We start from the raw sequence: 15,838 nt of genomic DNA, 5'->3' as shown, positions 1-15,838 counted from the left end.
AATATATATATTTTATTAGCAAAAATGTTTCTAGTAAATGTTACTGTTTTTCAGCGGCCTATGCACATATGCTGTGTGGTCCAGTATAGAAGATTTCAAGCTTAAAGAGCTGCTGGTGTTGGTGGTCTGTACTGTGCCTATGAAGAATTAATTTGTGTCATATAAGCAAGCCACTGCTGACTGAGAAGGTGTAAATGTAAAAATGTAACTGAAATACATCTATGCACTTTTCAGTTTTGACCTTTATACACATTTAATAAAGGGGTACTTTTTTTTTGCCCAGCTAACTGAAGACAAACCTGACAGATATGTTTAAGTATTGTTGGAGAGGTATTAAGTAGATGGGTGGCACTACTCATCTTAAGGGGACACTGAACCCAATTTTTTTCTATCATGATTCAGATAGAGCATGCAATTTTAAGCAACTTTCTAATTTACTCCTATTATCAAATTCTTTTCATTTTCTTGGTATCTTTATTTGAAATGCAAGAATGTAAGTTTAGATGCCGGCCCATTTTTGGTGAACACACTGTTGTTCTTGCCGATTGGTGGGTAAATTCACCTACCAATAAACAAGTGCTTTCCATGGTTCTGAACCAAAAAAATTAGCTTGGATGCCTTTTTCAAATAAAGAAAGCAAGAGAACGAAGAAAAATTGATAATAGGAGTAAATTAAAAAGTTGTTTAAAATTGCATGCTCTATCTGAATCACGAAAGAAAAAATTTGGGTTCAGTGTCCCTTTAAGCAAAAAAAAATCTAACTAAAGCTGAAGTTTAAAGAGCATGGGGTAGTTGTCTCTAAAGTCGATAAAACAAACATTCTTAAAAGGAATGTTTACCCAAAACTGTTCTCCCCTTTAATTTGTTCCAAATAATCCACTTTACCTGCTGGAGTGTTTTAAATTGTTAAGTAGTTCATTTACCCTTATTTCGGCAATTGAAGGTGTTAGAAATTAGCATATGAGACTACCTAGGAATAGCTTTCAACAAAGAATACCAAGAGAACAAAGAAAATGTGATAATAAAAGTAAACTGGAAAGTTGTTTAAAATTGCATGCCCTATATGAACCATTAAAGTTTAATTTTGACTAGACTGTCCCTTTAAGACTAGGCTATTGAGAGGCTGTGTAAACACAGCCAGCAGAAGAAATACTCCCAGTGGGGTGTAGAAGAGATGACTAATAAAATGGTAATTTTCCATTGCTCTAAGTATTGAGCTTTGGTTTACAGACAAATATAAGATAAGAAAGCAAGTGTGTATACACAAAGCGATAAAATGAGATGTTATTTTAGTTGCAAGTTCCACCCATTTTAATTGGCTAATTCTTATACACCAATAAATATGAAAATGCAATTTCTCCTACATTTTATACTCTGCAGCTGGTAAAACAAGTAATTGGAAATACATTACAGAAAAAACTTTTACAGTATACTGTCCCTTTAACCATTACAACTGGCACAAAGGTACCTGTTAAGAATTTGGTAGTATCAAAACAAAGAGAGAAGCTGTAACAAATGTTTAGTCATGCAGCCAAAAACAAATAAAAGGTTAGGAAGAAGAAGGGGAAATCTTTTTGATTTAATTTTCATTAGTGAAACATGGAATTTATGTGCATAGGACAGGATTTTATATTTTTAACTAGGCTGAAAATGCATAAAATAGGCAGTATAAAAGTAAAGTACAGCTAGCATACAGTGATTCTTATTCATATGTGCGTACCCTCCAGGTGCCCGGTCTGGTCTTCCGCTACTAACACAGCTGGCTCCATATCCAGTGCAGTCTCCACATACTGTGCATACCATGCATTGTTCAAGTTTCCACTTATGCATTCTGGGAGGACACATCATAGACTTTTCATCTTTTTCATCCAGTTCCTCCTCAAGATCTTCATCCATTGCTGTTGCCATATTTTCAATGCCAAACCCTATTTCAAGCAAAGAAAAGCATCATGAATGTATAATCGCACAAAGTGGATTTATTGTTAGATTCTATTTCACCAAGTCTTCAGACCAAAATTCAACAACATAATTTACTATTAGACACTATTAAACATTAATAGTGGCAACTCATATACTACTGTGTTATTTCTAAAGAGAAGAAACAAAAAAAAATTGCTTCAACACAATAGTGCAATTAACCAAATGGTGTAATGTTTATGTAAAGTTCACAAGTTTGAGCTTACAGGACTTAATTTGCTCTCGTTTTAAATTTTTTTTTTTATACATTTACATAATAAAAAGTGCTGAAAACTGCATGTTGTGGCTATTAAACAATATCTTAAAGGTATACTAAACCCAATTTTTCTTTCTTTCATGATTTGGATAGAGCATGCAATTTTAAAGGCACATGAAACCCAAACATTTTCTTTCATGATTCAGATAGAGAATACAATTTTAAACAACTTTCCAATTTACTTCTATTATTTAATTTGCTTCCTTCTCTTATTATCTTTTGCTGAAATGTTTATCTAGGAATGCCCAGGAGCAGCAAAGAAACTAGGTTCTAGCTGCTGATTGGTTGCTGCATATATATATACCAATTGTCATTGGCTCACCCATGTGTTCAGTTAGAAAGCAGTGGTGCATTGCTGCTCATTCAACAAAGCATACCAAGAGAACGAAGAAAAATTGATAACAGGAGTAAATTGTTTAAAATTGCCTGCTCTGTCTGAGCCATGAAAGAAAAAAATGTGGGTTTCATATCCCTTTAAGCAACTTTCTAATTTAATCCTATTGTCAATTTGTCTTTGTTCTCTTGGTATCTTTATTTGAAAAGCAGAAATGAAAGCTTAGTAGTCGGCCCATTTAGCGCTTGCTGATTGGTGGCTAAATGTAGCTCTATGCGAATCATAAAATAAAACATTTCTGTTTAGTATCCCTTTAAACATCACAGGCACCACTAACATAAGCCAAAAAAATTATTTTGAGTCACTCATAGCCAATAAAAAAAAAAAAGACACCACAATTTATGCTTACCTAATTAATTCATTTATTTCATGGTGTTGACAGTCCACAATCCATTACTCCTTGGAATCAATCTTCCTAACCCCTCCCACCTCACATGTACCTCATTCTAACATATAGCAAAATGAGGCAAGAAAAAGGAATAAGAGCTTTAAAATTCTGCGCTGCGGAATCTGTTGGCGCTCTACAAATAACTAATAATAATAATAAAGGGGGGAGGAGCCAACTACCACCAAGACAAGTCGCACATCTCAGGAGCTCCTGATCTATACAATATTTATATGGACTTTAATCTTACTTGTGGCCTCTGATTAAAGAAATATAAAGAGTATTAACTTTTTATTGCTGTCTGAGAACTTTATACTATTCGTTCCTGCTCTGCAATACACGCTTTTCAGCTTAACTTTGCCTCAAGTTGAAGCATGAGAAATATGGCGGCGCTTCTACTAGCACAGATAACTGACATACTAGAGCAACATCATCAATCTCTCCTAGAAGCGATGGATAAATCCTTCAATGCTCTTGACGCCCATGACGCAGCTTCAACTACCCTAGCAGCTTGCGAGGAGGTCTGGGATGACATAGTGAGTGTAATGGAGCCCCGGCATCCGCCATCTTTAATACCTAGGCCGGTACACAATTTATCCTGCTATGGCATGGCTAAGACGAGAGTGATCGCTATCCCAGAAGGGGTTTGGGCATCAGATGCCGAACTGCGCGGCTCGCAATTCTATCCGCCGCATGAAACACTAGGAGCGGCATCACAGTTGGACTCACTGCAGTGCGCTACAGACCCGCTGTGGACACAGGACCTACGCTCGGCTCCTTACTACCAGCTACTTTACCGGTGCTCACACCGAGACTCCCTAGAAATTAAGAGACTTTCTAGAGATGATGGTAGAGAGCGAGATGGACTCAGAACTTGTGCTACACTACTGCGCTGGGACTCCCAGAGTTTGGAAGTGATTGTGAGGTGGTGGCCATTACTGAAACATTCACAGCAGCTACACTGTGATTTTTCTGGCCGCAGAGAAGGAATCGGTTAAAGCGGAGACAACATTTGTACTAACTCTACCATAGATCACCACTGGCCTAGTTATCTGTGGCTACAAATCTGATATAAGTGTTAAGTGTTAAAACGTTTATATCAATATGCACATATCTTTAGGATACATAAGCTGAATAAGAAGTTAAAGTAGTTCTTATTATTGGTTTAGTCTACTTTTCTAATAATATGGGAAGTGTTATTTTCCATATCGTTTTTCAGTGGCACAAACCGGTTACTGTATTATATATTCATGCCCTTTATTTCATATTTTTTTTTTTTTTTTTTTTATTATTATTCTGTGGGTTCCCTGAGTTGTTAACCCCTGATTATGTATAAGCACACACATGTTGAGCCCTATACTGTAGATTTATGCCACATTACTGCCTATTTCCTACATATACACTATAGCCAACCTATAAGGGATAAGGCTGCTACCTTGTTTGGTATTTTTGAGTCTAATAGCACGCATCCATCAGACTGTTGCTTATCTAGTAAACTGTGTGCTATTTTAATTTACCTGCTGGTTCTTAATCTCTACTACTACTATATATGTAAGTTTCTGTTAGATATGAGCTAGCTATTCTACATTTAAATGCTTTCTTAACAGTGTTCTATCTGCTATTTATTCTATGATGTGTAAGGTTGGCCTTTATTATGCTTATTGTTAATAATTATCAGACATGCAACTGATATTACACCTATAATTGTGAATGAATGTTGACTATTTCAGGTGCCTACAATTTGTTGCTGCATGCCTTGCAAAATTATAGCTAGCCCCACTGCACATAGTATGTGTAAAAAACTACTGTTTTGCCACCTCTGCTGTCATGATCACTTGCTGATTACTCATAGACCCCTCAGTAACAGTTATCATCCTTGCATAGATATAGGGATTACCCAGATTTCAATTGTTTTATTCCATAGTTAGCACAAAGGGCATTAAACATATCATTTAACCAGGTTGAGGAGAGTGAGTGGGCAACTATTGAGAATAACTCACCTATACACATAAGAGTGGTGTCTGTTGTCTGGGCATAGGGCCCGTGCCTGGACGGCAGTGCATAACTGCTGCAAGCTTGTGGAACAGCGGTATTCCCTACTGTCACTATAATGCCCTTCATAACGTCTGTCAGCCCTTGGCCTATGATGTGCTCTGTAGTCTCCCACATGTTACTTCAGGGACCGTACTTCCTGTAGATAATGGGGTATCTATCAAACCTGGCCCACCAATGTATATTCTTATTATGACTGGTCCTACCTGCTAATGTCAGATAGAAAGGGAATTCTTATCCCTGATTTCGCTCATTTAAATTTAACTCCTCCTCTCCCATCACATTTCTTAACATGCCCTGTTGCATAGTTCTAAGTATAGCTATTTCACTATTAGCATATATAACGTATCATATTTCTTTATATTGTATTCGCATTGCTTATCATTGCGTGTTTAAACTCTTCCTGTTCATATTTTACATAACGAAGATAGTTCTAAGGTGCATTTTATTCTGTTTTAATGCTCAACGGTGAGATAATCCTGAAAATATGTAAAACGCCACCTCCTCCCCCCCACCCACAATAATGTATCCCCTACTCTAGGGGAACTAACAAGGCGGTTTGTCTCGTCTATACCGCACCTGAATCACAGCTCTTAATTGCTCCCTAAGTACCTAACCCTTCATAGCATAATAGGTATGCGTTCATATGCCCTGTCTAGATCAGCAGGACTGATCACTAATATGTGTCACCTACGCATGCTATTTTAACACAGCTGTTAGTTAATTTTATGGAGGTGTTCCAATGTTTCATTATAAATCCATTTATCAGTAAGGGAGCTCGACATTATATTATCCTAGAAAACAAAAAATGAGGTTTTCCAATTGGGGTCCATGAGTGGCCCTCTCCAATGTGCTCACTGTATAATATGAGAAAGTAATTGTCTTTCAATCATTTGGTTCTCCTATTTGTCATATGTTTGCAGCTTACTTTGTAATACTCCTCTGTTTTCTTTTTTTATTGTATATTGGCAATTACCAAATGTTTATATTGACAAAAACCTCAATAAAAATTATTTAAAAAAAAAAAAAAAAAATAATAATAATAAAGGAGCAGGGGGGAAAATGTGCTCACCACCACTATGAAACAAATGAATTTATCAGTTAAGCATAAATTATGTTTTCTTTCATACATGTGGTGAGAGTCCACGATTCATTACTCCTGAGAATTAATACCCAAGCCATGGAGACGACAAGTATTAACATAAAGGGAGGGATATAAAAAAAACATTTTTTTACTGAGAAATTAAACCTACAACCACACAAAAACCCAACAAGTGCATAAATATATAAGTTTAACCTTCTCTGTTAGAGAAAGACTCATGGAGAATCGATTTGAAATCCCCAAAAAGTCCCCTTTGTTTCAGAAACCAAAGAACTCTGGAAAATTGATCCTCCAACTATGTCAGTGAAGAAAAAGTCTGTAGGAAAAGATTGAGCTTGAAACAAGATATTGTCCAGGTAGGGAAACACTGCAATACCCAGAGATCTGATCAGAGACAAAAGGGCACCCAGAACCATAGTGAATATTCTTGGAGCTGTAGCCAGACCAAATGGTAGAGCAACAAACTGAAAATGTGTGTCTAGAAAGACAAACCTCAGAAACTGTTGTTTCCTGTATTGGAACATGAAGATAAACATCCTTTAAATCTATTGTGGACATAAACCAACCTTGCTTAACAAAAAGGCAGAATAGTCTGAATAGTTTCAGTTTTGAAAGAAGGAATTCTTTCAGACTTGTTTGCAGCTTTCAGAACCAAGACTGGGCTGAAAGTACCTTCCTTTTTTGGAACAATGAAGAGATTTGAATAAAAAACTATCCCCTGTTCCTGCAAAGGAACTGGTACAGATCTGAAACGTACTAGAAAAAAGCATCAGCCTTTAAAGGGACATTATACACTCATTTTTTCTTTGCATAAATGTTTTGTAGATGATCTATTTATATAGCCCATAAAGTTTTTTTTTTAAATTAATGTATAGTTTTGCTTATTTTTAAATAACATTGCTCTGATTTTCAGACTCCTAACCAAGCCCCAAAGTTTTATGTGAATACGCTCAACTTGCTCCTGTTTGTGTAAAGGGTCTTTTCATATGCAAAAGAAAGGGGAGGGGGGAGTGTCTTATTTGCCACTTGCAGTGGGCTTTCCAGCTACCTTTTCAACAGAGCCAAACTGACAGCTTCTAAGTAAATTTTTAAACAGTTTTATACTGGATTTTTATATCAGTATCTGTGCATATTATTCTTTATAGTAGTGTCTATTACATGCAGTTATATGAAAATGAGTGTATACTGTCCCTTTAAGGCAGGGGTCAACAACCTTGGGCCCCCAGATGTTTTGTAACAAAATTTCCCATAATGCAAAGACAGCTTAAAGAGTGTCTCAGCATCATGGGAAATGTAGTTAAAAAACATCTGGGGGCCCAAGGTTGCTGACCCCTGCGAAAACATTTGGAAGCTTTAGATTTATCCTTAGACTTGTCTTGAAGAGAAAAGCCCATTTACCCTCCAATAACAGTAGATATTATAGAATCTAAATCAGAAACAAATAATTTATTACCCAGAAAAGAAAGGGACAATAGACTGGATTTTGACAACATGTTAGCAGACCAGGCTATAAGCCATAAGGCTCTCCTAGCAAGGACTGCCAAAGACACACTTTTGATATCGATCTTTATAATATAAAATTGCCAGCCTAAGCAAATACTCTGCTTGTAAATACACTAATTTTCTATCCAAAGGGTCTTTAAAAGAAGTACTGTCTTCCAAAGGGATAGTAGTATGCTTAGTAATAGCCTTATCAACGTTAGGACAAGTTTCCAACAATTTAACATTAGCAACAGGTAAAGGATATAACTTTTTAAACCTTACAGCAGGATTAAATTAATTACCTGGCTTAGCCTATTCCATAGAAATCATGTCAGAAACAGCATCTGGGATAGGAAAAACCTCAGTCTTAAAAACGGAATTTAACTATTACAATGCTTATCCTCAGAAATCTTAGAATCTTTAACCTCTAAAGTAAGTAAAACCTCTTTCAAAAGAGAACGAATATGTTCTATTTCAAATAAAAAAAAAGAAAAAAAAAAAAAAAAAAAAAAAGAGGAAGAATGAATCTAAAGCATTTACTGATTTTTTTTTTATCCCAAAGTTGGACTTCCCTCAAGGTTCGTTCTGAGCGGGTCTTGTTCAAAAGCGATTTGCCAGCGCGCTGTCTACTCACAGCACGCCAGATCATGCCATTGAAGTGAATGTAGCTACATTTACTTCAATGGTGCGATCAGGCGTGCTGTGACTAGACAGTGTGCCAACAAGACCAGCTCAGTAGAACCTTGAGTGGAGTCCAACTTTGGGATAAAAAAAATCAGTAAAAACTTTAAATGTATAAAGGTGCCGCTAAGATAATGTTATATAATTCTGCACTGTTATTTTGTATGTTTACTGTCCCTTTCAGACATATTCACTTTATTTTGCTCTAGTTTTGATTTGTAATACCCTTGGTAGCGCTCTCCATTGTTTGTTAAAACCTAAATTTTTAAACATGAGTCAGATAAATAAGCTGGAGGAGAGACCTCAGCTCCTTTACAATTAACACACTTAATCTTAGTAGTAAGGTGTTCAGGAGACTCTGCATCTAAAGTAGATTTAGGGACAGAGTCAGACAACTCCATTTTAGCACTGACAAAGTAAAGCAATACACACTATAACCCCCTTAAAAAAAACTTCTCTCTCTATATATATTATATATATATATATATATATATATATAATATATATATATATATACATACATATATATATATATATATATATATATATATATATATATATATATATATATATATATATATATATATATATATATATATATACATACATATACATACATACATACATATACATACATACACACACACACACATATATACATACACACATATATACATACACACACACACACACACACACACATATATATATATACAGTGCTCAGCATAAATGAGTACACCCCTTTTAAAAAGAAAATGTATGCTTACCTGATAAATTTATTTCTTTTTTGACACGATGAGTCCACAGATCATCTTAATTACTAATGGGATATTCACCTCCTGGTCAGCAGGTGGAGGCAAAGAGCACCACAGCAGAGCTGTTAAATAGCTCCTCCCTTCCCTCCCACTTCAGTCATTTGACTGAAGTTAGGAAGAGAAAGGAAAAGCCAAGGTGCAGAGGTGTCTGAAGTTTACAATAACCCACAACCTTTCTATAAGAACAGGGCGGGCCGTGGACTCATCATGTCAAAAAGAAAAAAAAAATTAATCGGGTAAGCATAAATTTTCTTTTCTTTTTTAAGACACGATGAGTCCACGGATCATCTTAATTACTAATGGGATTCAATACCCAAGCTAGAGTACACAGATGATACGGGAGGGACAAGACAGGGAACCTAAACGAAAGGCACCCCTGCTTGAAGAACCTTTCTCCCAAAAGCGACCTCAGCCGAGGCAAAAGTGTCAAATTTGTTTTACTTAGAAAAAAGTGTGAAGAGAGGACCAAGTTGCAGCCTTGTAAATCTGTTCCACAGAAGCTTCATTTTTGAACGCCCATGAGGAAGCAACAGCCCTCATGGAATGAGCCGTAACTCTCCAGGGAGGCTGCTGTCCAGCAGTCTCATATGCAAAACGCATGATACTCTTTAGTCAAAAAGAAATAAGTCGCCGTAGCTCTCTGTCCCTTTGCGTTTTCCTGAGAAAACCACAAACAAAGAAAAAGACTGACGACAGTCCTTAGTCGCCTGCAGGTAAAACTTTAAAGCACGGACCATGTCCAAATTGTGCAGAAGTCTTTCCTTCTGAGAAGGAGGATTAGGACACTGGAAAAACAAAATTTATGCTTACCTGATAAAACAAAATTTATGCTTACCTGATAAATTTATTTCTCTTGTGGTGAATCCAGTCCACGGGTTCATCCATTACTTGTGGGATATTCTCCTTCCCAACAGGAAGCTGCAAGAGGACACCCACAGCAGAGCTGTCTATATAGCTCCTCCCCTAACTGCCACCCCCACTCATTCGACCGAAGACAAGCAAGAAAAAAAAGGAGAAACTATAGGGTGCAGTGGTGACTGTAGTTTAAAAATAAAAAACACCTGCCTTAAAATGACAGGGCGGGCCGTGGACTGGATACACCACAAGAGAAATAAATTTATCAGGTAAGCATAAATTTTGTTTTCTCTTGTAAAGGTGTATCCAGTCCACGGGTTCATCCAATACTTGTGGGATACCAATAACAAAGCTTTAGGACACGGATGAAGGGAGGGACAAGGCAGGAACTTAAACGGAAGGCACCACTGCTTGTAAGACCTTTCTCCCAAAAATAGCCTCCGAAGAAGCAAAAGTATCAAATTTATAGAATTTAGAAAAGATATGAAGCGAAGACCAAGTCGCCGCCTTACAAATCTGTTCAACAGAGGCCTCATGTGTAAAAGCCCATGTGGAAGCTACTGCTCTAGTAGAATGAGCTGTAATTCTTTCAGGAGGCTGCTGGCCAGCAGTCTCATAAGCTAAGCGTATTATACTTCTTAGCCAAAAAGAAAGATGCCGAAGCCTTTTGGCCTCTCCTCTGTCCAGAGTAGACAACAAACAAAGCAGATGTTTGACGAAAATCCTTCGTAGCTTGTAAATAAAACTTTAAAGCACGAACCACATCAAGATTGTGTAATAGACGTTCCTTCTTTGAAGAAGGATTAGGACATAGTGAAGGAACAACAATCTCCTGATTGATATTCTTATTACATACCAATTTAGGAAGAAACCCAGGTTTGTAAAGTAACACTACCTTATCTGCATGGAAATCAGATAAAGGGAATCACATTGTAAAGCAGATAACTCTGAAACTCTTTGAGCCGAGGCGATAGCTACTAAAAACAGAACTTTCCAAGATAAAAGCTTAATATCTATGGAATGCAAAGGTTCAAACGGAACCCCTTGAAGAACTATAAGAACTAAATTTAAACTCCATGGCGGAGCAACAGGTTTAAACACAGGCTTGATCTTAACTAAAGCTTGACATAACGCCTGAACGTCTGGAACCTCAGCCAGACGTTTGTGCAAAAGAATAGACAGAGCAGAAATCTGTACCTTTAAGGAACTAGCTGACAAACCCTTCTCCAATCATTCTTGGAGAAAAGATAATATCCTAGGAATCCTGACCTTACTCCATGAGTAACCCTTGGATTCACACCAATGAAGATATTTACACCATATCTTATGATAGATTTTCCTGGTGACAGGCTTTCGAGCCTGAATTAAGGCATCAATGACCGATTCGGAAAAACCACGCTTTGATAGAATCAAGTGTTCAATCTCCAAGCAGTCAGACGTAGAGAAATTAGATTTGGATGTTTGAAGGGATCTTGAAGTAGAAGGTCCTGCCTTAGCGGCAGAGTCCATGGTGGAAAGGATGACATGTCCACCAGATCTGCATACCAAGTCCTGCGTGGCCACGCAGGGGCTATCAAGATCACCAAAATTCTCTCCTGCTTGATCTTGGCAATCAGACGAGGGAGCAGAGGAAACGGTGGAAACACATAAGCCAGGCTGAAGGACCAGGGTGCTGCTAGAGCATCTATCAGCACTGCCTTGGGATCCCTGGACCTGGACCCGTAACAAGGAAGCTTGGCGTTCTGACGAGACGCCATGAGATCCAGTTCTGGTTTGCCCCAAAGTTGGATCAACTGGGCAAATACCTCCGGATGGAGCTCCCACTCCCCCGGATGAAAAGTCTGCCGACTTAGAAAATCCGCCTCCCAGTTCTGTACTCCTGGGATATGGATAGCTGAGAGATGGCAAAAGTGAACCTCTGCCCATAGAATTATCTTTGAAACCTCCAACATTGCCAGGGGGCTCCTTGTTCCCCCCTGATGGTTGATATAGGCTACAGTCGTGATGTTGTCCGACTGAAATCTGATGAACCTGACCGCAGCTAGCTGAGGCCAAGCCTGAAGAGCATTGAATATCGCTCTTAGTTCCAGAATGTTTATCGTAAGGAGGGCCTCCTCCTGAGTCCACGAACCCTGAGCCTTCAGGGAGTTCCAGACTGCACCCCAGCCCAGAAGGCTGGCATCTGTCGTTACTATAGATCATTCTGGCCTGTGGAAACTCATTCCCTTGTACAGATGGACCCGAGATAGACACCAGAGAAGAGAATCCCTGGTCTCTTCATCCAGATTTAGTAGAGGGGACAAATCTGTGTAATCCCCATTCCACTGATTGAGCATGCAAAGTTGCAGTGGTCTGAGATGTAGGCGGGCAAACAGAACTATGTCCATTGCCGCTACCATTAATCCGATTACCTCCATACACTGAGCCACTGACGGGACGAGAAATGGAATAAAGAGCACGGCAGGAAGTTACAAGATTTGACAACCTGACCTCTGTCAGATAAATCTTCATTTCTACTGAATCTATCAGAGTTCCTAGGAAGGAAACTCTTGTGAGAGGTGAGAGAGAACTCTTTCCTTCGTTCACCTTCCACCCGTGAGACCCTAGGAATGCCAGAACAATGTCCGTATGGGACCTGGCGATTTGAAAAGTTGACGCCTGTATCAGGATGTCGTCTAGGTAAGGTGCTACTGCTATACCCCGCGGTCTTAGAACCGCCAGAAGAGACCCTAGAACCTTCGTAAAGATTCTTGGTGCCGTGGCTAACCCGAAGGGAAGAGCCACAAACTGGTAATGCCTGTCTAGGAAGGCGAACCCGAGAAACTGATGATGATCCCTGTGTATCGGAATATGTAGATAAGCATCCTTTAAATCCACGGTAGTCATATATTGACCCTCCTGGATCATAGGGAGGATGGTTCGAATAGTCTCCATCTTGAAGGATGGGACCCTGAGAAATTTGTTTAGGATCTTGAGATCCAAGATTGGTCTGAAAGTTCCCTCTTTCTTGGGAACTATAAACAGATTTGAATAGAAGCCCTGCCCCTGTTCCTCCTTTGGAACTGGGTGGATCACTCCCATAACTAGTAGGTCTTGAATGCAATGTAAGAATGCCTCTCTCTTTATCTGGTTTGCAGATAATTGTGAGAGATGAAATCTCCCCTTTGGAGATGAAGCTTTGAAATCCAGAAGATATCCCTGGGAAACAATCTCCAGAGCCCAAGGATCCTGGACGTCTCTTGCCCAAGCCTGGGCGAAGAGAGAAAGTCTGCCCCCCACTAGATCCGGTCCCGGATCGGGGGCTACTCCTTCATGCTGTCTTAGAGGCAGCAGCAGGCTTTTTGGCCTGTTTCCCCTTGTTCCAAGCCTGGTTAGGTCTCCAGACTGGCTTGGACTGGGCAAAATTTCCCTCTTGTTTTGTAGACTGTCCTCGACAGGAATAGTTGTACGCTTAGCTAGGGTAGAGACTGCTCCCTCCACCTTAGGGACCGTCTGCCACAAGTCCCGTGTAGCGGCATCTATAGGAAACATTTTCTTAAAAGCAGGAGGGGGAGAGAACGGCACACCTGGTCTATCCCATTCCTTAGTAATAATTTCTGAAAACCTCTTAGGGATTGGAAAAACATCAGTGTAAACAGGCACTGCAAAGTATTTGTCCATTTTACACAATTTCTCTGGGACTACAATGGTGTCACAGTCATCCAGAGTCGCTAAAACCTCCCTGAGCAACACGCGGAGGTGTTCAAGCTTAAATTTAAATGCTGTCATTTCAGAGTCAGACTGAAGTAACGCCTTCCCTGAATCAGAGAAGTCACCCACAGATAGAAGCTCTCCTGCTTCAACTTCTGCACATTGTGAGGGTATATCAGACATAGCTACTAAAGCGTCAGAGAGCTCTGTATTTGTTCTAGCCCCAGAGCTGTCTCGCTTTCCTTGTAACCCTGGCAGTTAGGACAATACCTCTGTGAGGGTATGATTCATAACTGCCGCCATGTCTTGTAAGGTAAATGCATTGGACGCGCCAGATGTACTTGGCGTCACTTGCGCGGGAGATATAGGTTCTGACACATTGGGAGAGCTAGGTGGTTTAACCTCCCTTTTGTCAGTCTGAGAAACCTCTGGTGATAAATCCTTAAAACCCATAATATGGTCTTTATAACTTATAGAAAGGTCAGTGCATTTGGCACACATTCTAAGAGGGTGTTCCACAATGGCTTCTAAACATAATGAACAAGGAGTTTCCTCTATGTCAGACATGTTTAACAGACTAGTAATGAGACCAGCAAGCTTGGAAAACACTTTAATAAATGTGAAAAAGCAATTAAATAAAAACGGTACTGTGACTTTAAGAGAAAAAAAACTACCTCATAAACTGCAAAACAGTGATAAAAAGTAGTAAACTCTACGAGACTAAAGCAGCATTGCACCCACTTGCAAATGGATGATTAACCCCTTAGGCCCCAAAACGGATTAGAAAAAACGGAAAAACCGTTAAAAAAACAGTCAAACACACTGCCACAGCTCTGCTGTGACCCTACCTGCCCTTAAACACGATTTTTTGCAGGAAAAACACCCTCTATAGTGGTCCTAGATGCCAGAGGACTCCTTTAGGGAAGCTGTATGTCTCAGTCTGAAGATCAACTGCGCATAAAGTGCGCGAAAATAGGCCCCTCCCACCATGCACTGAATGTCAGGGGGCCTTTTTTAGGAGTGATCTAACAAGCCATGTGGAAAACTCAGAGAAAAAAACGTTTTTACTATAAAACATGCAAACGTTTTTACACTAAGTAATATGAGTATTAACATGAATATTACCCTTTTTTGCAAGCATGATCCCAGTTGCTGTTAAATCACTGTATCAGGCTTACCTCAAATTTACCAGGCACTGTCAGCATTTTCTAGACCTTATCTCTCTAGAAAAAATATACTGAACATACCTCAAAGCAGGCAATCTGCAGACCGTCCCCCCAACTGAAGTTTTCTTTCCATATGGACCTTAGTTACAAACCGCTAAGATCATCAAACCTCCAGGCAGAATTCATCTTCCAATTTCTGCCTGAGAGTAAAAACAGTACAACGCCGGTACCATTAACTTTTGATTGAAGGTAAAAAACTACACTAATTCACCACATCTCTCTTGATACTTCCTTTCTTGTCGAGAGCTGCAAGAGAATGACTGGGGGTGGCAGTTAGGGGAAGAGCTATATAGACAGCTCTGCTGTGGGTGTCCTCTTGCAGCTTCCTGTTGGGAAGGAGAATATACCTCAAGTAATGGATGAACCCGTGGACTGGATACACCTTTACAAGAGAAAGAACAACAAGAACAACAATCTGATTAATGTTCCGATCAGAAAACAAGCTTTGGAAGAAATCCTAATTTAGTACGTAAAACTACCTTATCTGAATGGAAAATAAGATCAGGAGACCCATACTATAATGCAGAGAGCTCTGACACTCTCCGAGCAGAAGAAATAGCAACAAGAAATGAAACCTTCAAAGATAACAACTTAATATCTAAGGAACGCATAGGCTCAAACGGAGCCCCCTGAAGAACTCTGAGAACTAAATTCAAACTCCATGGAGGAGCAAATGGTTTGAACACAGGCCTGATCCTGACCAAGGTCTGACCAAAATGATTGTACCTCTGGGACATCTGTCAGACGTTAGTGTAACAAAATAGATAAAGACAGAGATTTGACCCTTTAGGGAACTTGACGATAAACCTTTCTTCAAACCCTCTTGGAGAAAAGACAAAATTCTAGGAATCCTAACTCTACTCCATGAGTAGCTCATGGATTCACACCAATAGAGATATTTACGCCATATCTTTTGATACATT

At 39.1% G+C, this 15,838-nt stretch overlaps 1 protein-coding gene across 1 annotated transcript in view; it reads right to left on the bottom strand.

Moving 5' to 3' along the window:
* Window positions 1–15,838, bottom strand: part of MYCBP2 (MYC binding protein 2) — a gene marked incomplete in the record, with an annotated part of 1,460,675 nt that overhangs the window by 1,114,305 nt on the left and 330,532 nt on the right. Inside the window, 1 exon segment of the mRNA XM_053707907.1 lies at window positions 1,721–1,925. Coding sequence (XP_053563882.1) covers window positions 1,721–1,925 — 205 coding nt within the window.

Source organism: Bombina bombina, chromosome 3 (assembly GCF_027579735.1).
Source record: "Bombina bombina isolate aBomBom1 chromosome 3, aBomBom1.pri, whole genome shotgun sequence".
NCBI lineage: Eukaryota > Metazoa > Chordata > Amphibia > Anura > Bombinatoridae > Bombina > Bombina bombina.
The sequence above is the reverse complement of the archived record's forward strand: the minus strand, read 5'-3'. Positions and strand labels throughout refer to the sequence as shown.